This window comes from Manacus vitellinus, unplaced genomic scaffold, assembly GCF_001715985.3.
Source record: "Manacus vitellinus isolate BGI_N305 unplaced genomic scaffold, ASM171598v3 scaffold_0_pilon, whole genome shotgun sequence".
Classification (NCBI taxonomy): domain Eukaryota; kingdom Metazoa; phylum Chordata; class Aves; order Passeriformes; family Pipridae; genus Manacus; species Manacus vitellinus.
The window spans coordinates 39732250-39755120 of NW_021938789.1; the positions used below are offsets into that span (position 1 = coordinate 39732250).

Here is a 22871-nt window from a genome sequence, read left to right on the forward strand (position 1 = left end):
TACCTTAATAAGGTATATTTTATTTTCCAATCCTTATTTTTACCAACCAATCATGTTTGATCCCAGCTCCACAGAGACTGTTACAAACCCCTTATACTAGTTCCACCATGTTGCAGTCACTATGGGTCTGTAGTCCAAGGAATAAGCAATGGTTTTCTAACTTCTGTTATGAGTGTTTGCATGTGATGCAATTGAATCCCACTGCATTATATAGCAGGAATTTATTTTGCCTGCAAACTTACACTTTGCTTGTTGGTAACCAGAGTACCCCAAAATTCTACACTGAAGCAAAAAGAAAGCCCCACAAAATGTTGTGCACTGCTGGCCTTGGTGGGCAGCAGGCACAGAAAAGGAGTGTGGTATATGGGACAGAGCAGCTTCTGGAGAAGGACACTTTCTTGGCTCTGGAAAGCAGCTGCTCCTAGTGTTTGTTGTAGGTTACAGGAGGCGTCTGCTCTCTGTGAATTCCTGAAGTGCTGAGGGATGCTAACATGTGCCACCGCATGGCCTTTGGGAACTACTTAACAGTGGCAAATCTCAAAAAAGACTCCTGCATCCCTGCAGTGACATCAGAGTTCCTGCACAGTTCAGGCACTGCCTAGAATTTCCATATGGGACTGTTTACAGAAATTGCCCAGAAGAGGTTTTTACAAGATGACTAAAAGGAAGGGTTCAGCCACAAAACAGATTAGTTTGAGCATTGCTAATCATTCTCAGAAGCTGAATGTCAGGAAATGTGTGAATTTATTTTCAGTGGGATTTCTCCGTTTCCATGCTGCTTTGCTACAGAAAATCTAGCTCAGAAATCTAAAAGGAGACGCATCTAAGGCATGCTTCAGTCATGTTAAGGTATTTTTGCAGCATTTTAAGCTATGCTGCAGCCCCGATAGGGAAGACATGAGAAAGCACAGATTCAGTTCTTGCCTCAGGTAGGAATTGGCTTGTGAACCTCCACAGACTTGAATCCATTGTTCAGAGGTGGTGGCTTGGCACAGTCCCAGAGCATGTTCTCCTGGTCTTTCAGAGAGCATCAGGACACGTGCACAGAGGTGCAGTGGTGGCGTTCCCACCTGTCTTGAACACGTAGATGTGAAACCCAGAGGATCAGGGAACAGTGTATGTGTGTTAAAATCTCTGTAGCAAGGTGAATGAGCCCATGAATCAGTAGGGGATGTGAGAAGCAGATGCCTTTCCTGTTGCGCTAACACATATGCCTGTCAGGTTGTATTATCTGACTGGTTTTGATGTACTGGTCTTGCTGGACCTGTTGGTGGTGAGTTTTAGTGTTGGTCCCATTAATTACTAATGTAGAGTATTAGAGTCTCTGTATTACAAGATAATTTTGACACTTTCTTAACATCTGCAGATGTTTCAGCTTTGGAAATTGAAATGGGGATTTTCTGTGCTGCAGTCCCATGAGCTTGTGCATCGTCATTCCTAATTGCTTTCTCTGGCAACCCAAATGGCAGTGTACCTGGGGGACTGAATTTCTAGACCTTGTTTTGTAAAACTTGTTTTCATAACTAGCCCTGTATGTGTCCTCTCTTGGTTGCCAATTACCTGAAGCTGGGATATCATTTATTTATTTCCTCCTTTACCTTCTCTCTAAGTTGAAGACGATGGGCAGGTTCTCAGCCTACCTACATGGTGGACTTTAGGTAACATCTCTGTAACAACTGAGTTTGATCTATAAATGTGCTTGGCTAAATGTCTGATCTGCAATACTTGTAATAGTTTAAAATTCAATAAATACATTTTTAACAGTTGCTCTGTGAAAGTGAAGTGTGTACAAAACCAGCTATTCTGTTTTGGTCTTAGGACAAACCTGCTCCAGCCACAACTGTTGAAAACAGTTTTATTTTTATTTTCTCCAAACAGTGTTTCCTCCCTCCCTCAGGCAATAAATAAAAAGTTAATTTCTAGAAAAAAAAAAAAGAACAAAACCATACATATGTACATCAGCCACACAGGCATCTTGTGTGTTGAACTGGACTGCAGGGAAGGACAGAGGTAGGGTGGGAAATAAGGCTCCAGGTGGGCTGAAGATGAGGCATTTTCTAGGCTTGGACCAAAAGCTGCAGAAATGTTGCACAGGTGAGCGAGACGCTGGTCATGAGGTGGAGGAAAGCTTGAAAATGCTGGATGGATGACATCTCTGGGCCAGCCTGTCCTCCACCCAGCAGCTACTCTCTTCCATTACAGCCCACCCATGTTCCATCCTGCTTCTTTTGGAAGAAGAGCAGCAGTGGGATGGGTGGAGAGGAAACTCAACAAAGTGATGAAAAGCAGCCCAGACTGCTGCCCCACCCCATTTTTCTCATCTTAAAGCCACAGGAGATTGGACCTAGGCTTTGCAGAAACCAGTGATCCACAGAGGCAAGAAAAGGCATTTCAGACTGTATTTCCCCCTCCAAACCACTTCCCAACCACAGAGACTGCTCTCCCCCACTGGAATGGAATGGGCTCAGCTGGTGATTTGGCAGGTGCCTGCCAGCTACTGCCTGATCTCCCCAGCCACTGGCATGGCTGAGGTTGAGTGCAGGCAGCCCCTGCCACCACTCATGCTTGCCCCATGGCCCTGCCTGCAGCTCTGCTTGTCACCCAGTCTACCTGCTGCTCAAGTGAGCAGCACCCACGACACACACAACCCAGGTTTCCTTGTGCAAGGGGGAAGACTGCTGCACAATAAAAAGAGGGTGTGCTCCCTTTTCACCCTGGGTGAGCTAGGGGCAGAAACGTGGGGAGAAGGGGAGGTGTATCTTTTTTTAAAACACAAGACAGTAAAATATGGATGGAAACAGATGAAGACCAGGCACTTGAGGAAACCCAGTATATAATTTTTCTTCCTCCCCCAAAGAGCCTGGACAATGTCAGGGTTTGTGGCTTTTACAACTTTCGTGCTTTCAAAACATGACAATAAAAAGCAAACAAACCAAGATGAGGTAAGAAATTTCCCTACGAAAAAGACGTTGAGTCCAGGATGAATGGCAGTGTCCGGCACTATTGCTTAACATCACAGGGCTCTGTGCCTGTGTGCCCCCTCCACGCCTGGCACTGTCTGCCTGGCTGGCCTCAGCCCCTGAGCTAACAGCTGGGCGACGTGGTGATGGGGCTGTGCAGGTATGGGAGGCTGCTGGGGGTGGCATGGACACCAACAGACACTGGGAAGCTGAAGACAAACTGAGAGGTGGGGGTGGAGGTGGCCTTGCCCCGCTCCCGCAGTGTCCCCGAGGGGCTGACAGCTTCCACTGCGTATGAGGTGGCCAACACCTGTGACTCAAACTGCAGCAGCTGCCCCATGAAGCTGAAGTTAGGGGAGATGATGCTCCGGCGCTGCTTGACAAACTCAAAGGCCTCCTCTAGCTTGACTCGCTTCTTCATCATCAGGTAAGCCAAGCAGATGGTGGCTGAGCGGGAGATACCAGCCTGGCAGTGGACCAGGACCCGGCCACAACACTCCTTCACTGAGTCTGGAGGGCAACAGGGAAGAGACATGAGACTGACACCCAGCAAAGCCCAACTCCTCACCAAACCTGCAGGTGGGTGGCTGACCTCCCTCCCACCAGTGCGAACAATGGCCTGGACCCTGCCAGACACCAGCCCCCTCTGAGCCAAAGGTTCCAGGTCTTTGAGGCAGGAACCTCCCCGTGATAAAACACACATGGACACAACTCCTCTGCACATGCACTCACCAATGTACTCAATTGCCTCCATGAACCAGGAGCTGATGTCAGCTTTGTGGTTATCCTCCACAGGGATACACTTGTACTGGTAGTGCCCCTCAAAGTGGTTGGGGCAGTCTGAGGAGACGTTCAGCAGGGCTGTGATGCCCAGGGCATCAAGCATGTCCCGCCGGGCGGCATGGTAGGCGCTGCCAAGGTAGAGGAAGGGAAGGATTTCCACAGGCCCACCCTGTTACAGAGAAAAACAACAGATATGGGGGTGACCAGAGGACAGCCGTGGGCAGGACAAACATCCAGAAGGCTTGGAGACCCTGAACTGTGCAGGAACCTGGCACCTGATCCAGGGCCCTCAAAAGAGGGAGCAGAGGCTGCCTTCCCGAGCTGTTAAACCTATTTCAGCCCTCCCCTTCTTCGTCCCGTTCAGAAACAGGCAGGTGTGGGTTAACAGGATTTGGGCTTGTCCACTCCCCAAGGCTTGCAAACACCCTGGGACCAGGAGGACCATCATGCTCTCCCAGGAGAGGAAAGGAAGCAGGGCTCTGGCTCTGCAGGCCCCAGCTGAGAGAGAACAGAGAGACTCCAGCAGGACCAGGTGGCAATGCTGGAAGGAGCAGTCAAAATAGCTAAGCACTGGCGTTCTACACATACCTGGTCATGAAAGGGGGTCCCACAGGAACTGCAGCCCAAATCCAAGGGCTCAGCACTGGTGGGGGGTGACACATTGCTCAGGGACTTGGTTTTTGCACAGAACTCAGGGTACTCCGAGGAGAAGCGCTCATAGCCCCCTGTAAGAAGAGAGGAGCAAAGTATTATCCCAGGCTACATTCACTGTATTCCAAAACAGCACAGCTGGAACTGATGTGTCTCACCATGCCCTTGGCCACTAGATGATGCTACAGTAATAGAGAGTGGTCTGCCCCAGGATGAGCAACCAGGCTCCTGGCAGCAAGAGGGGAATCCTTGAGGCCCCCACTACTCCCTTGGAGCAAGAGCACCAAGAGCTCTGTAATGATCTTGGCTACCCAAAGTCTCTGGTCCAGGGTTTAGTCCCCTACACACCGCTGGCCAAAACCCCAGACTGAGGCCAACGTTACTCTCTTAAGATGATGAACAGAGGGTTTGTTACCAGCATCCTCAGACTTAAATGGGAAAACTACTTCACGGCCAAAGACTGTTTTCAGTTCCCAGCTCCCCTGGACACATCATTCTGTCACAAAGCACAGGCAGGTCTGCTACTTTCCCAGCTTGACCCTTCAGCCCAGAGCTCCCAAAACAACAGACCACGGAAGCCTTGGCACTGGCCAGGTACAGTGAAGCTAAACCCACAGCAAAGCTGCCCTCCAGAGGTGTCTGCTGCCTCTCAAGGACATGGGAGCAAGCTGAACATAGAGCACCTTGTTCCTTTGACCTGCTGCCAGAGGCATAAGCAAAGGTGACCTCAGATCTTCCTAATGGCACGCAAAACAAAAGCAAATCCCACTGAGTTCCCAGGACAGGGAAACTGCAGTGTTGGCTGCAAATAAATGCTTCTGGTGAGATCTGCTTCTCTCATTCAAATCAAATAACAAGCCTGACATCCGTGTAAAGTCTGACCTTGAGCCTTAAAATCAACAAAAATCAGGTATTTTACTATCACCACAGGACACTAGCTAGTCCAAGCCGTGACTCCCAGGATGGTTCCTGAAGACTCAACCCAACTGCAGGACCTATGACTGCAGATTTCAGCTTACTAGAGCACATACAGCAGGACACATATTTCTTATCCAGCCTTAGCTCTGAGACTGCCCCGAACAAGGCATTCAAAAGATTAATGGCAAAGTAGCCCAGGAATCCCCAGGCAGCTAGAGACCAATACTACCAGCATCTCAGTGTCCTTTGTGGTTTCCTCCCCCCACTCACGGAAGGGCTCTAGTACCTTAAAGCAGAGCCAGCCGTGAATATGCATCACTGCACTGTACTGTCCCTCCCACGCAGGCAGGACAGTTTGCAGAGCCTGCATTTCCATGGCCTGACATCCCTTTACAGTCCACTGCTTCGATTTGACAGAGCATCCAAAACCAAGAAACCCTGTTAGACAACTTCAAGGGATCCGGTCCTAAAATCCCTGTATCTCCCACATCCCAGCATCCTGAGAGGGAAAAGCTGCCCAGGGTGATGGGCAAAAATGGGCTCCCTCCTTGGAAAGAAAAAGAGGCCCTTTCCAATAGTCAAAGATGTTTCTCTTCAGTATATCTCATCAGACCTAATGCCTGTTCAGCCAAGCACCACATCCAGCAGTTCCAGGCAGGGGTGTGCAGCTCCAGGCTGCCCGGAACAGGAACTGTGCTGCACAGGTCCCCACTGCCAAGCAACACGCAGCCAGGCCGCTTCACAGTGAGCCTGGAGCATCCTGATGTGCACAAAACACATCTGGGTCTTCATCATGACCCACACCCAACAAAGCTGCATTTGGGCATGCACAGCTCTGGGTTAGTGTGGCTCCTGTGAAATCAGAGCAAGACTGATCTTTTTAGTAGCTCTGTGGTAAGCAAGGAAGAAGTCTATAGTGCCGAGACTGAGTCTCTAGGAGCCCACTCCTTAAAAGTAAAGGACTGGAAACCCCAGACAACCTCCCATGAAAACCACAGAGGCACCAGAGGCTCTCAGCTGACACAGGCAACCCTTGAAGCAGAGCAGCGTTTCCTGCCACATGCATGGCTCCCAGCACCACAGTGGCTCATGGTGAAGGACCCAAAAGCCTGCTCCCAAGTGAGCCCTTGCTGTGCAGGCACTCCCACAGCAGCACATCGTATCACATCCTCCGAACAGCTCCTGCTGTTTTTACTGTACCTAGTACAACAGAAGTGCTAGCTCCTCCATCTATCAAGCCTCTTAATGGATTTGCTACTCTGCATACACATCCTCACCCCTGCTGTAAGTAAACCAACGAATAAATTGACTCTCAGGCTGTAAACAAAAAAGAAAAAACCCCACAGAGCTCATCCAGGAACCCCAGCTGAGCATCCCTCTCCTCTAAATCACCTCACGGCAATTCTCAGGACCAGCAGCTCCAAATGCACACAGCTTCTCATTTAATACACGGCAGAGAGGGGAAGCCTTGATCCTTGCTGTAGTGGCAAAAGGCATCCCCGGGGTTTCTGCCCACTGCAAGGGGACATCGGCGTGACAGCAGCTATTTGGTCTCGCATAAACGCCTTCTCTGCACCGCGGGGCTGGGGATGAACTCAAACAAAGAGTGGGGGGATTCCCTCTCCCCACTTCCACCTGGGTTTGTACCTTGCCTCCCGGAGTCCCTGTGCCAGCCCTGCCCAGGGCCGGTCCCAGGCAGAGACACGGGACCTGTCCCACCCCTCGCTCCCCCCAGTCCGGCTCGGACTGCGTTCCGCTCGGGCACCCACGCGCGGGTGGAACGTCGGCGCTGCCGATCGCCCTGGGATCCCACCTGGGGGCGACGGCCTCGGGGGGGCGCGACCCCCCCCAACCTTAACCGCCGCCTACCCAAACTTCTGGCAGGACCGCCGTAGGGGGGGGGAGGGAAAAAAAAGGGGGGAGCCCGGAGAGCGCCCTGCCCGGGGCTCAGCGAAGGTCGGACCCCCTTCCCGGGCGGAGGCGGCGGTGGTTGCTGCCCGCGGGCCTCGTCCCATCGGACATTCCTGGTGTTCCCTCCCCGCCCCATTGCGCTTCCCCCCGGTACCTGCCAGGAGGCGGATGTCGGCCGCGCCCGTGCGCGACGGAGGCGCGCGACACGAGCGCCACGTGCTGGTCCTCGCGCAGGGCCTCCGCGGCGCGGGCTGCGCCTCGTCGACACGACCACGGCGGCGTTAAGAGCCCGGCGCGGAGCCGCGCCCGCACCTCGCCCTCGGCCGCAGGATCTACTGCTCCAGGCTCACGGGCGCCCTGTCGCCCGCCGCCGCACCGATCGCTGTTGCAGCGCACGTTGAGCGCCCGCGGATGTGGCCGGCGCTGTGCGCCAGGAAGGGGCGGGGGCAGTCCAGCACCAAGCACCGGCCCGGCGCCGCTCGCCTTGGCCCCGGCCTCGTCGCGTGGCACACGAGCCGGCGCAGCGCGCTGCCTCCATCTTCCCGCAGCCCCTCGGTTGGCGACCATGGCGGGGGAGCGGCTGACCGCGCCCTCGCGCCCGCCGCCGCGCCGCTCGCGCACGCCCCGCGCGCGCCGTCGCGCAGCCTTTACTACGCCGGCGGCGGCCGGCGCGCGGGGGGGGGCCCCCGCCCCGCCCCGCCCCGCCCGCCCATCACCCGCGCGCCCGTGGCCGCATGAATGGAGGGGGGGCGGCGCGCGGTGCGCGGCGACGTTCACCGCCTTCCATTCACAAAAAAAATCCTCCCGCCACCGCATGTTCGCCCCCGTTGTGATATGGCGCGAGCGCGGGCGGCGCCGCCGCCTTTGTCACGCGGGGCAGCGGGGTGTCACCCCCGCCGGGACCCCTCGGGTCGCACACGCTGCAGGGCACACGCACCGCTGGGCACACGCGCATACATACACGCTGCAAGGCGCGCACTCGTGTGCACACGCGTGTACGGGCACACACAGTGCAGCACACGCACACACACAGAGACACGCATGGCCGGGCACACGCTCTGCACGCTTCTGTGTCTCCCTTTGTCCCACTGCTTCTGTTTTGTTTGGACTGCTTGCTGCGAGGGGAGGGGGGCAGGCACTAAGCAGGCCCCGTTGGCAGCTCTGCAGGGTCCCTTTGAGTCCCTCTGACTCTGCTACAGCCACGTTTTCCCTGTCAGAAAATTGGATCTCATTAGCTGCAGAGCCTTAAAAACACTACAGCACCCTGCGTGGGTAGTGGCCCTGTGGAGGGCTCTTTCATGTGATTCCTCACGCGGAGGAACTCTGTTTTCAGCTAAGAGCCAAAGGAGCAAATTCACAGCCCTGAAGTGTCCCAACGGGGTCTCACCTTCACCATCCCCCGAACACCAAGCAGTCATTTTACCCAGAGGTCCCCTTTTGGACTGCGTTCAAATGAAAGCAATGCTGAAAACCCCAATGATAGTGACTGCACTCGGGGTGTTCCCTGCAGACACTGGCCAGTCCCAGGTGAATCTGCTTCAGAGACTTGCAGGTGCTCAGATATCCCAGTGTGGACCTGGACATGGTGGGGGTAAGGTTAAGGGCCCAAAGGATATTCAAGCCCATCTGCCCCATCACTACTTTTCACAGAGGGCAGCATTTGAACAGGCAGCTTGACTTCCCCTGCACTGCGTGCCAGGTAGGTGTTTACTTGGGCAAGGCAGGGTAGTACCTTGCTGTGTTGTGCCTGCCTGGGAGCAATCCAACCTACCGTGCACGTTCAAGACCTACAACTGGTGACATTCCTGTGTCCCGCTGCTGCCTCTCCCTTAGACTCTGCTCTCCAACTGCTGTCAGATTCTCCCCTCCATCTGAGTCAGCCTGATCTTTGCACCTCTGGCTTTCGTGTGCTGTGCCAAACCCTTGCCAGCCAAGTCGAATCAGATGAGCTATGGGGAAAACATATCTGCCATTTGTGTAATACATCCCACTCCAGGAATGTATTTGAGCCTGTTGCCTAATACAACAGGGGTGGAAGGCTAATTGTCTTCCATTCCAACCTGCATCAAAGAGAAGGATAGCAAAAAACCTATTTCTACTGAATAAAGCAGAATTTGGCTGGCCAGCGACGTGCCGGGGACATTCTTTCTTCCTTTAGAGAAGGTTGTCAGAGACAAAAAACTCAAACTGAGAATCTCATTACAAACTAATTGAAAATTTTGCTCTCAAAGCAACATGACTTGAACTCAAGCTGGAGTATCAAAAACGTCTTAGAAAGTTTTATTCAAGAGCTGATGCCAAAATATGTTGTTTTCACTATCGTGTGACGAGCTATCCTACTGTCTGCAATGTCTTCTGCACTATTCAGTCCAGCTTTTACACTAAAATTGGATAACCAAGGACACAAAGCGTATGTCCTTGGGAGCAGGGCCTGACATCCTAATTTTTCCCTCCCCTAGCGGATAAACTCAATTACTACTTAACTGTGGGCCTTCAAGCAGCCACCATTAAAGAATGCGTCAAAGCTCCTCTCCAGTGTGTGACTGGGCCAAACTGATCTGAGGTAGGAGAGGAAGGCAATATTGGCATGGGTGCAGGAAGGGCCATTTGGGCTGCTGACTCTGGATGTTTGCATGAGCATTGATGGAGGACATTATGTCAGGATGGAGTGTGGAAGGGTGTGTGTGCATGTGCAGCTGGTGGAGATTTCCAAGTGTTTCCATGTGCCTGAACCCTTTCCTTATTGTTCATCCCTTCCTGCTGGCTGTCTGGAGGTGGCAGGTTCTTGGCTCTTTCTTCCTGGAAAATAAACTGCACCCAGCCAGGCTGCTGGAAATACCACTGTGCACCCATGCCAGGCATTCCCACAGCTGTGCTCCTGGCTGGTCGTGTCTGGAGCTGATGCTGTGCTGGGGATGGTGGCTCACAGGTAAAAATTGAAGGAATTGAACCCAAAGGTGAGAGTGCCCAAAATTAACCAGGCCAATGCCACTCAGCCAGGATAAAGACTGAACTCCCTCACTGCAGTTAGCTCAAAAGGAAATCTAGTTAACTTTGCTTATAGAGGTGTTAAGATGAGAGCCACTAAAAATGCTTGCAAGGCAGAAGCCGCAAGGCAAAAGAAGCAACACAATTACAATAACGTGGGGTGGAGGAGCAGGGGCAGTGGAAAGGACTGGGGATAGGGGGTGGTGATGTGAGAAGGCCATACAGCTTCATGTCTTGACTTTGCAAACCTGGAGAAGCGTGAAAGCTAATATTGCTGTCAAACAGCATCTGCATGGTGCAAACTGAAATATATCGTGCTGGAAAACAAACAACCGAAAGAAAAGAGAGAGGCAGAGCAAGAGACCATTCATTTCCTTTTCAGCAGAGTCAAGGAATCATCTTTTATAGGGCCCTGGCCAGAAGAGGCAATTGTTGAAGGAGGCTGAAGGGAAACGAATTGTCAAAGGAGGTGCATATTTGGATGATTAAATGTCAATATGTACCCTGAATTAAGAAAAAGGAATTTACACCTCATCTCACTGTGGCACTGAAAACCAAATTAGAGCCAGGCTGTAAATCTGCCAACCAATAGATATCAATTTGTTTGGCTACCTAAAGGCTTTTGCTACCCAGAGAAATGCTGAAGCATGAGTCCCCCTGGGTGGGCAATAGCTGCTATGGGCATCTCTAAGCTGCTGAGCCCAGTGAGCCCTCTAGGCTTCTCCAGGCTTTCCTAGCTCTGCTCCCCTGGGTCCTGGCCCCAGCATGCACATATGGGGTCCTGGCACACTGTGTCACGCTGCAAGCCTCAGCTACCTGACAGATGTGCCTGCTTCTGTGCCACTGGCCAGGACTTTGTTGTGCTGGGGTTTTCCCAAGACCTTGATTCCCTCTATCCTCCTGGTCAGCCAGTCTGTATGGCTGTGGATGGACAAAGCACAGAGGGATATCCCCACTGCTCTTGGCACATGGCAGAGGCTCCAGCATAAGGATGCTGCCACCTTTCTCCGACAGCTCCCAGCGGTTTGCCAAAGGGTTGAGTGATTTGCCCTGGCATGTGCAGTAAGCCTTTGGCAGAAATGAAAGGCAGAATCAAGATCTTAGCAACTTGCAGGTCTGCATTTACTGACAAAACTCATCCCACACGGAGTGCCACAGGGTCATTGCTCCCTTCTGTCCTCATACAGCACCTCACAGTTCTCCTTTCATGGCACCTCTCTTTCTCTCAGCTTTCCAGGCTGGGGAATGCATCCTCCTGTCTGCAAAAGGAAGTGCAGCAGTGACAGAGTTAAAAGATTCATGTTAATGCATTCAGACTCTCTTTTCCTCTAGGGCATATTTGCATATTAATGGAGGGGGATTGTAATGAACCTGTCTAGGGAGGCTAAAGGGGAAATTATACAAGGTTGGCTGACAGGGTGGAGGAGGGGAAAATGTTCATTTCCAGTGCTTTCCAACCCCTCTGCTGCAAAAGCATGTGAGCCACCTGAGCTACAGGGCAGCACCTTGCCTGCCATGGGACATCCTGGGAGCACCCGAGGGCATGTAGCTATTTAGACCCACCTGCATCCCTCCTGCACTGGCTTCTCATGGCTAAGTTTCACATTGTCCCAGACATTGTTTTAAACCCAGGACCACAACAGCATATTATCATCACCCTGTCCTCCAAGGCATCAAGAAAAAATTCAGCTCTTGGTGGGCAATCAGAAGAGCAGCTCATCCACAACTGGTTTTCAACAGACAATCCCTCAGGGCTTTTCAACAACACTGTATGTGCTTGGTGCAAGAGGCAATGGAGCCAGGAAAGATTTGTCCCAGACTGGGTTGAAGTGCTTCCCCTTCCCATCCCTGCTCCTTCATACCAGGCTGCTTGAACCCTGCCACAATCTTTGTTGCTTCAAGCGCCAAAGACCTGCATGCCAACCCAAAAGCCTTTAACAGCACATGAAAAATGCCAGGAGCTTTGCCAGGTCTGCTTTCTCTGCTCTCTGCTGAGGCCTCAGTGTGTAATCCCCACTCCAGTGAACTGCCCTACAGATTTTATCTCAAGAAGAACAAATAATCTGTTGCTTTTGCCCTGCAGTATCAGAGCTATAAAACACTAGGTAGGAGAGTAATTAGTGGGCCCCTGATCTGATTTAGATTGGGAGATGGAAAAAGCAGCCTTTATTCCTGAAAGCAAAGGAGCTCTTCTTCAGAAGAGCAATGGGGTACTCCATGTACCTCAATGGCTAGAGATGGTTTATGCCCATGCAAATGTGATTAGGGAAGGATCTAGTCAAATTAGAAGCATACAAAGTGGCCCAAGCCATTTTCTGCTGCAGGTTTGGTTTCTCCTCTCTCTGTCACCTCCCTGCCTTTTGCCACTTCCTCATCTCTGGTTGTAAAAGTCAGGGCAGCTCCAGCCCTCTGGATGAGAAATGTGAAGTCTGATCCAGGATGGTCAGTGAATGGCTGAAGGATTTTAAGAAGATTGACAATTTCTGCTAAATGGTTAGATCATGCAGTTAATTAGGGCTGGTGGTGTGGGGAGAGGTGTTCCACAACAGGCCTAAATGCTACTTGCAGAAACAGGGAGGCTCCCTCCCCAAAATCCCCATATTGTTTCTTTTTGACCTGTCTGGCTGTGGTGGGAAGTGTGAGGTGACTGCAGGGTTTGGAGGTTAGCTGCTGGTGGGATTCCTGAGGACTGGATGGTGGATAAGAGCACACAGATCTGATGCATCGCTCCCGCTGTTAAAAGGACTTAAGAGACCAATGATCCCACAGATGTGGCAGACTTGGACCCAAAGACCAGCCCTGATATGGGTCCCAGCAGGTGCAGAGCCAGTCTGGCCATCCCCTGGGCACAGCATCTTTTAACATGTGGTTCAAATCAGGTGGTGGTTTGTTGGGTGCAGGGTCATTGATGAATGTTTCTGCAGCCTTGGCAGACCATGGTAACCCACGCCTGTAAGCTGATTCCTGACATAAGAATCTGCAGGAGCTGTCCTTGACATTTTGTCATTTTTTATCAACTGTGGTGCTGTGCCAGCTGTCAGACCCCATCAGCAACCTGTGCCCATCCCCATTGGTCTTCTGCCTTCCACAAAAGCCCTGAAGCTTTCCCCAGGTGTCAGGACACACATGGTCTGTGGTCATGTTATTACAACCACGGATTATAAAGCAGATGTATATGAGGTGGATAAAAGAGGCACATGGGTCGCTTAATCCCAGAATTTTAAGTGCCATGGGGATTAGTCACATCTTTGGCTGCAGGATTTGAGGATGCAGCAGAGCTAGAGAAGTGAATCTATGAAAGCAAGTTGATCCCCTCCTCTCAGTTTGCTGTAACACAGGCTCAGTGTAAGGGATCTGCTTTGAAAATTAGATTGAAGCCAGTGAAAGATGTGGCATTTTAACCCCTAACATAGCCTGTGACATTTTGTCTTTAACATATATTATATCCCACATGCTTGTGAAGACAGGGATCACTCCTGAAAGCTTTCCAGCCCTGGTGCAGTATTTAATGACAGGCATGCAGGTCCTAGCAGCTGCCTTCTTTGGGGACATCACTGTTTGCAAGTCGAAAGAGAAATGCCTCTCTTGAATTTCCCAGTGTTTGGTTAAGCATCCGGCCTCAGTGACAGGATTGAAGCTGAGCTTTGAATGACGTTTTTTGCCAGGAAGAAAGGACGGTGGATGAGACATTTCTCCCTTGGGCTTAAGATCATAAATAAGGCAGCGTTATGTAAGTGTGACTATAACCTATTTATACATAGTGTCAGACTCATACACTCAGGCTATGAATGAAAAATGTCCCACTAATTTTTATGAATGTAACAGTGGTAACTGTATGAGTTTTGAAACAGCAGTGGAAATGCAGGTTGTTCTGTGCCAGCAGTAACTGGGACACCCCTCCAAGTTATACTGAGGGAGGGGTGACTTGTGTCTGGCACTTCTTCTTGTATTGCCTTCTACAGCAGGTGCACTTGGCTTCAGGTAGCTCCCCTGTAGCATTCTTGATCCCAAGGCCCAAATGGCAGGCACCAGGGGAACAGGGAAACCAGGGATTAAGCTGGGCTCTTGTCCCTCAAGTAGTGGGCCAGGCAGGAGCTGGGCTCCTCGGTGGCTCTTTCAACACGACAGTTCCCTGTTGTGAGGGGTGGAGATGCTCAGCAATCACCCAGGTGGCAGGACATGGGAACTGAAATTGTCACAGCTGGCAAGGTCAAACCCACATAAGGAGCATCAGTTCACATGAAGTGTTAACCAGGGGAACACCTTACTGAAGGACCCTGTGTGTGCTCTGAGTATATAGGGTTTCAAAAGTAAAAGGATACATTCCTGGATGTAAAGCACATCGGTGGTTACTAAATACAGAGAGATTGCTGAGCCAGAAATGTTCAGAGGCTAGAAATGTAGCTGAAAGTCCTATTTCTGTGTTTCTGTCCCTAATATTGGTGTCACTCAGCGTAAAGTTTCTGAGCAGAGCGGTTGGAGCCAAACTGGCCACACTTAGGCTGATGCATCTGTGTGCCTGCCTGGGACCAAGATAATGGCAACTGTAAATGAAAAATCAAAGGAAGATTTAAACCCAGAAATTACTCCCAAGGCACAGAGAAGCAGTCATCATAATTGCGACAAGACAAAACCCCAAATCAGCTTCAAGTTTAGAGGCAGGCTTTTTCCATCTCCATCACCTCCCAGTCTAGGCTCTGCCTTGAGCGCTGTGCCTGCGCAGCAAACAGTCGCACATCCCTCTCATGGCCTCTGTGCCAGCAGCCAGGGACTCCAGAGACCCGAGCAGCACAGCCATCCATGGGAAGCTATGGCAAGAAGAGAAAGTCTGAAATCCCCATGGGGCTTCTTTGTGCCTCCAGTTAATCTCCCTTCCCTGCTTCACAGATGATCTCAGCTCCCGCTGCGGCCTGATCACACAAATCGGGCGGGGACGCGTGGCTCTGGCTTGTCATGCCCTGCTGTCCCCCACCGGAGATGAGGCAGCCACAGGGTCAAGTGTGGATGGCCCAGGGGGTCAGAAGTGACCACAGCTGCCATGATTTTTTCTTAGACACCCCCAGCAGAGCCCTGTGACTGATTCACCTCCTGTCTTGGTGCATCAGGCATTGACTCACACCCGAAAGTGCGTCAGATGATTGTGTCCGTGAAGGGTTTCATGGACTTTGCCCCAAGTGTCCCCACTGAACTTTAAAGCTAGACCTTCTTTCAGCAGGGGAGGCAGATAGGAGACCTTTACTGGTGATGATCTGCGCCTCTGGAGGAATGTGAAATGGAGCTGGACAACTCTCCAGCCTCCTTCAATTTGCTTGTCAGTGGTTTCCTGTGCCAATGTGAGGTGTCTCTTGTAAAAATAAAGACCTTATGCAGAAAGGCCTGATCCTGTTGCCTTTGCTTTGATAGCTCCATCAGGGACAGAGGAAGCAGCAGAGACCTCAGGCTTTCAGGCTGCTGCCAAACATATGCTCTCATGGCTGAAGTCAACTTCTGCAGCAGTTGGCATGCACACAAATAGGCACATGTCACAGCCTTGCTGGCAAGAGTTTATGCCCTTGAAAATCTCTCCCAGGAGCTCTCTTTTTCTTTCTTTCACTCTGCTTTGCCCAATGGATTAAATAAAGAGAAAAGAAAATCCCAGCAGATTAGGACACACTCCAACAGACTACTTGCCAGCCAGAGCCCATCACTGACCTGGTGACTCTCGGAGCAGCCAGAGGATTTAAGCCACCCCAGGAGTGTTGTCAAGCACCAGCAGCACTGACTCAGCATAAATAAGGCAAAAAAGCAGTAAAGATAGTAAGAGTAGAACAGCAGGAACATCAGAAACAGTAAAACTATGATAGGTGCATTTACTGGATGTCCCAACCAGTCCCATAGCATGGGAAACACTCAAAGGATGTTTGTACTCCAGTCATAATAAAAAAGATATAAAAAGTCCAGCTGGATGAATGACCTGGCTGCAAGGGCAGCTATCCTGCTTCAGGCAACTTGGAAACAGCATGAACCTGAGCAAGTGAGCCAGCACTTCCCAGGCAACTCTTCCCATCTTGTGCAATGTGCCTGGGGGACTTCCTGAGCCAGCACAGGGATCTGTGCCCCTAATAACCCCTAATAGGTATTTCCTCCATGAATAGGCCTGGGTGCTTTTTGAACTCATGCAAATGTTCAGCATCCACAGCATCCTGCAGGGAGGAGTTCCACTGCTTCATTATGCCAGAGCCACTTCCTTGGGCTTGCTTTGAACCTGCCACCTCCTTGTTTCACTGCTCTTCTCCATTTCTGTCCTGGAAGAGTCAGTCATTTCAAACCCATCCCCGTCCAGCTATTGGAGCAGAAGAAATGGCATCTCACTTGCTGCACTTGCTGTTTGGGGGCCTAAGAGTACTGCACTGAATTACCTAATAAGACTAAAATGTAATTCTACCTAGGAGATTCAGGGAAATATTTCTCTTTTTGCGGGGCAATTTTTCTTTGTCACATGAAGGATGCATTGACATGTTTCAACTCAGCATTTGTAGACTGCTCTTCTCCATCAAGACTTGCTAAATAATTCTATCAGGAGATCATCTTCTGAGGATGACACCACATAGTACTATGCTCTTCTCAGGGGATGGAAATTATTTATGGAAGTGAGGGCTCCCCAATTTGCTGGTCATTCAAGCTCTGTCATTCTGGGCTCTTAGCTCCAGCTCAGTGAGCTCATGGCATGTAACATGATTAGCAGAGAGAAAGTTTTGTTTTCATAGAGTTTGGCTTGACATGGAAGCCCATACACATTTGTGATGGTCTGTGCTGCCAGCACACCTCACCAGGGCTGATAGTAAAGGGAATAGTGCTCAAGCAATCCCCTCTGAAGGCAAAGATGAATGAAAAGATAGCCTATAGGAAACTTTGCATAGGAGGCAAAATATATGGGTGTGACAAGTCCTGTACACACACAAATAGGTATGTCAGGTCTGGGGGTTGTTCTCGCCTGTTTTCAGCATCAGTGTTGTAAGTCTTCAATACACAGCTCCAGTGATAAGGCCATCTGTTTTGCCATGACAGCTGGCAGCTAGCAGAGGCCAGTATGAATAGTCTGCCTCCTTTGGAGCCAAACTTGCTAAGAAAAACAATTTCAGCCATGCCAGATGAAAGCCACCTGCTGCCCTGGCCAAAGGCACAGCACATGTGGGCACCACGGCACCAGGTTCTCCCAGCTTCACACCACATCCCCCTCATGCTGCAAGGCAGCAAAGCCCAGTGGCATTTCTTTTCACCCTTGCATTTTAGCAGGGAGAAGCTACAGTAGAGATGTTTGCCCTGGGTGAACTTTCCCTGTTTGTTTGTATTTTTTGGTAATTTTCTTTTGAAAAGTGAAGAGTTTCCCTCTCTCTCTCTTTCAGTATCCCTGGTGTGACCATAGCTCAGTGGCTGAGAGTGAGCATGGTGAGTAATGGTACTGGGTGTGAGGAAAGACTGACGTAGGAAATGAAGTGAGGAGAAGGAAGGGGTGCAGACAGTGTGGCCCCACAGGCTCTCCAAAGGGCAGAGCAGTGGTGACAAAGTGCACAGAAGAGGAAGCAAAAAAAAGGGAACTGCCAGCCCTCCATTTGACATCCTTTGGGGAAGGTATGCAAGACCAAATCCCCAGAGTGAGTTATACAGCAATGTGTGGCCAGCTGGTGACTAGAGGCCTCACAGCTGTCTGCTCCAGTCCTGTGCCACTTCTGGAAGCCTTTTTGGGAGACACTGCCCTTGCTATACCACAAACATGAACCCTCTTTGCTTGATGTTGATCCCACATGCCTTGTTACAAGGGTAGAAGGATGGTCTGTAATCACAGGATCCCCTGGGGATGGCCACCTCCTTCCCAATATTTGCTAGGCTTCCTCATGCAGAGAAAGGACCTGGCACACCTTCTGGGAGAGACAGCCCCAGCCACTGCCTTTAGAGCATTCTACAACTTATCAGCATCCTTGGGGCTCTCCAGCTGGTGGAACTGACCTAGGTCTGAATGCACTGCTTGTAGGAGTTAATCTGAACTATAATTTCAAATGTTGCCTTAAAAAGATGGCCAGATGCTTTTTAAGAGAAGTAGCCTTGAGACTATCCCAATAAAATAGGGGCTCACAGGAATTTTTGTGCAGGAGGAATGGACCCATCTGCCAGCACCAGTGATGCCACCAGGAGGCTTTGTTTGAAGATGGGAAACTGAGACAATTTGCCCAGAATCAAGGACCTCAATAGGGTTATAACCACATTAAGGGAACCTCATTGATCAGGGTTAGTGCCTGGGGTCTCCCACTGAGGTAAAAGTCAGAGGTGCAATTGCAACCCATGACCGTCCTTGCAGCCCCCTTGCACCATGTGCTGGTTTCAGTTCCACACAGACTCCTCCTGGACTCATGTGTGTGGTATAAGACAGAAGAGAAAAGGAAAATTTCCAACTGAAGGGTTTTTTAGAGTTGCCTTTGTGTTTGTTTGGTCTTGTAAAAACTCATTTTCATCTGCAAGTAAAATTTTGCACACAACAATTTTGCAGGAAAATTTTGAGGGCCACAGCGGTATCTCTCCTGCAGATGTCCTTGGCCAAGGGAAAACCTGCCTGACTTTCCCTCCCTGTATTTGGAGAGCAAATTGGAAGGGATATGCTTTTGCTTCCTTATGTGAGGACTGGCCTCTCTCTTTCTGTGTGCTTGGGAAAAACTGCAGAGGTCTCAGGGCAAAGCTGAGCTTTCTAATTCTCATCAAATCTGTTGTGGTCGTTTTCACCCTTTCCTCTCTGTGTTACACATGTCCCTGTCAGCTTTGCTGCTGGAGAGTTGAGAAAGCCTACCCTGCATCACTGAGATGTCCCATCTCATACTACCCTGTTCTGTCCATCAGGACATTTCTTATACCACCCATTCATTTTTGCTGAATTTCCTTGACTGAGACTGTTGGAAGAAAAATGCCAAAGCACTAGGGACTGTAAAGAACTTTGAAACACCAAAACCATGAGCACAAAACATCCTTCCTCCCCAAGAAAGTGCAACCAGGGCATACAGCAAGCACTGATGTGTACGTGCCCATTGTGTAAGGATCTCATGGGGAAAGGGACTGGGATAAACCAGTGGTTTTAATTGTACACATGACTTTTTGCCCCAGTCTTACCAATTCAGTGCTATTTACAGATCTGCCTTCTCACAGCATCCCTTCCTTCATCTGAAATCCCTGGCAGGCAAAATGTCCTCTTTGTCCCTTTTTCCTCCAGAAGCTATGCCATCCTGCATTGTTCATGGCTCAGCAGGAGGTTTTCTGGCGTGACTGCAGGTGCTGGCAGGGAGGTTGCATAGCTGCTGTGGTCACTGGCCATGAGACACAAAGTCCCAGCAGGGAAGGCTGGCCAGGCTCATGAATGACCGCTGCTTGCTTGATGTAATGAGCAAATATCGTTAACAGGCAACTGTAATCTCCTGGCTTTGCATGTGCCCTCCTCTCCCCTCACTCCCTTTCCACCCACAGAGGTAATGCCAGGGAAGATGTGTCCCTCCTTGACACCCTCTCTGCTTGCTACCCAGGACAGGCAGAAATGTTCTCGAGTTGCACCAGCCAGCGTGGCCCCTTCCCCCTTCCCTTGGCCCTGCAAACTCCAGGCCAGCATTGGATTGTTTAGGGATGCATCTGCTTAAGCCCAGACACCCACCCACCCAGACCAATTTAATGCCCATCTCAAGTGTAGGGCAAGGACGAAGATATTCAGATACTCAAACAGATATTCAGCCTTGCTGGCATATTTGGGCCATAGATGCTCCCTCTGAGGGACAATGCTCTTTGGCATTAAGGGCTGACTCCAACATTATCATTTTGTTGCTGGAAGAGATGTTAGGATTAGGTGCAGAGGAAAGAAAGGGTTGGAAACGTGCTCCATTTCCTAGGGACGGCGGCTTTTTTCTCCTCCCAGATTGCCCAGTCAACCACAAGATGAGTCACTGGTCTCCCGCATTTCCACCTGACCCACTTTTGGCTTGTCAGGGCTGACTGCAGAGCTTTTGTTTCTGGGATGCACATATGCACAGCCATGGAGCTGTGATGCTTTGGGCTTCTCTTGTGTGAAAAAACCTGGAAGAAGGGAAGCTTTTCAGCCCAGGGCTTCCCTTGAAGGCACAAAATTATGACCGTCCCAGGCACTATCATCCAGGCTCCACTGGGAAGGTCCTGGATGCCTTGCCTGACCTCTGCAGAGAGGTTTGACCTCCCAGCAGCTCCAAGCTGAGCCTGGGGATCTGGGGTTGTGAAGCCGTTATCCCATAGTTAGGTTTCCCTCTGGGGAAGCTGAAAGGAAAAACAGCAGATGGGACAGCTTGTTCCGCTCGCCTGCTGATGGGTTTCAGCAGGCTGTTACTGATTTTCATTGCTTCTGTCTATGGAAAGGTACTATCATGACTCAGGACACTCGTGCAGCCCAAAATAAAAGCACCTCAGAAATTCTCAAATGACTGTGCCCACCAGGTCACTGTTTGCCTCCTCAGTGCTGTGCCTGGCATGAACCTCTCCTCTTCCAAAACCAGGACCAGCACTGTGTTGAACCACAGTTGAAAAGGAGAGATGAGAAACACAGATTAGTGGCTGAAAGCAGAAATGGTATCCCAAGCACAGGAACAGCCCTGGGTGGCAGTATAAATAGTCACATGTTTGCTCCATTTTATGCATGGTGATGTCGTTTTTTTCCACCACCCAAGGGAAATTCCCAGGGGTGAAATGTCCATGCCAATTGTATTTTCCATGTCCAACTCGCTGTACTTCCTCAGCCATCACATCTTGAAGGATGTAGCAGGGGACTTGCCTTACAACCAGATCAAGCCTTGCTTTCACCTCCCTTTGCTGGCCAAAGGCACAGCTTGTTCCTCTGTCCCCAGCTACACTTACGTGCCTGTCTTTCTGGCTCCTGGTGCAGTATCTCTCTGACTTCCTGAAAGGCCTGGCCTCTGGCCCCTGGCTGGCCTTTGGCACCTGCAGCCAGTCCCTGGCTTACTTGCCTCTCACCATGCTTTGTTGGGGTTTCTTGGGATCCCAAATTCAGCTAAGTGTCTCAACACCTCTACAGCACTCATGGCTCAGGTGCATGGCAGCAAAAAAAGTCCAAACCTACCCACAGGGCATGGTGGGACTCTCAGAAAAAATCCACTGAGAGGGGCAGTGAAGGGGAGGATTGCACTTATTTGGCTGCTAAAAGTACAAGGAATAGTCCTTCTACTTTAGGGCTGCAAAAGCCCTATTTGACCCAGTACTGACACACGGCAACATCCAGGTTATCCCAGATCCATCTCTAGCTCCACTTTTGCTAAATGGAGGACATTTGGCTTTAGACTTAAAAACCTCCCCTAGCCAGCTGCCGACAGCTGTACAAGGTCCATGCCCATGCACTGTCTGTTGTGTACCTCAAAGATGCTTACAGCCCCCTCGAGCAGGGCAGCTGTAAAGGGGCACCTTCTTTCAGCTGTTCCCAACCCCTGGAAAACCCTGTGAGCGATGGAGCCAGCAAACAAATAGTGCGGTTCCTGCCCACAGGCTGTAAAACGTGGGAGAAGGAGGCCAGGCATCTCCACAGGCGGCTTGCCAGGCATCTGACCACAGCGAGGGCTGAGGGCTGGGTGCTGATGAAATGGCCTGTTTATGTTTTCAGTGCACATGGCCCTAATTACTGGTGTCTGTGCACTAATCCATGCTCTGCGGGCAAACCAGAAGGTGAGGTTGGGCACACCTGCCCAGCATGCAGGACCCAGCCCAGAGTGCTGGCAGGGTCTGGCAGGACAGTGAGGTGCCTGTGCAAAGCACGTGTGCAAAGCAGCAGTCCTCTGCCTATGCCCTGGTTGTGTGCACTACCCCACACAGCAGAGCTGTGCTGCCCAGCATGAAACCATCTACAGCCACCCTGAAGGTCATGTCAGACCCTGTCTCACAGATTTTGAAGAGATTTGGGGTACGAGGGTTTGCCTGGACTGGAAACGTGATGATCAAGGCAGGGCTGTGGCTAAACCCCTGCTGGAGTTGGATGCACCCTGGCTTCCATCCGAAGAGGTGGCTCCCTTGGCCAAGGTACACTCCTCCACAAATGCTTACAATATTTGGCACCAGCTAAGGCCCTAACACTCTGCGCCAAGATTTTGAGTGGTGTGACAGCTATTTGTTACACCCTGGAAAACTGAGAGACTGCATTTGTTTGGAAATTGGCTGTTGTTTATTTGACTCTTCCCATGATCATCTCTGACAAAGGAGAATTTGTTTCACCATGGTTTCCTCTTTTTTTTTGGTGGGAACTACAACTTCTGACATGACATTTCTCACATGGGCCTATAACGCTAGTACCTATGATGAACTGCAGATACTTGTACCCTCATAAAGCAAGAAGAGCCAGGTCCTTTTCACGCCCTTCCCTCCGTCCCTAAGATCAGCCTGTGTTAAAGTCTGGTCACATCCATTCTATTAAGTTTCTTTTCACTCCAGAGCAGGGCAACCCAAACTGCTGACTGAGTTTCTTTCCCAGCCCCAGCTTAACATGTACCCCACTGCTGATGTCCACATCTGGGAAACTCTTTCCCAGGTGACTCGCAAAGATAAAACCCACTCCTCGTTTCAGGCTCTGAAAGTACATAGCAAAGTGTTTGCAGGAGCGTGCAGATGTGCCTCAGGTCACTG

At 50.7% G+C, this 22871-nt stretch overlaps 1 protein-coding gene across 1 annotated transcript; it reads right to left on the reverse strand.

Moving 5' to 3' along the window:
* Positions 1-1841: 1841 nt before the first annotated feature.
* DUSP4 (dual specificity phosphatase 4) lies at positions 1842-8178 on the reverse strand. Its single transcript, XM_029959471.1, is given in 7 exon segments — positions 1842-3470; positions 3693-3912; positions 4332-4468; positions 7378-7418; positions 7420-7627; positions 7630-7774; positions 8035-8178. Coding segments are annotated over 7 exon segments (1281 nt in total). The 3' UTR covers positions 1842-3084.
* Positions 8179-22871: the final 14693 nt, after the last annotated feature.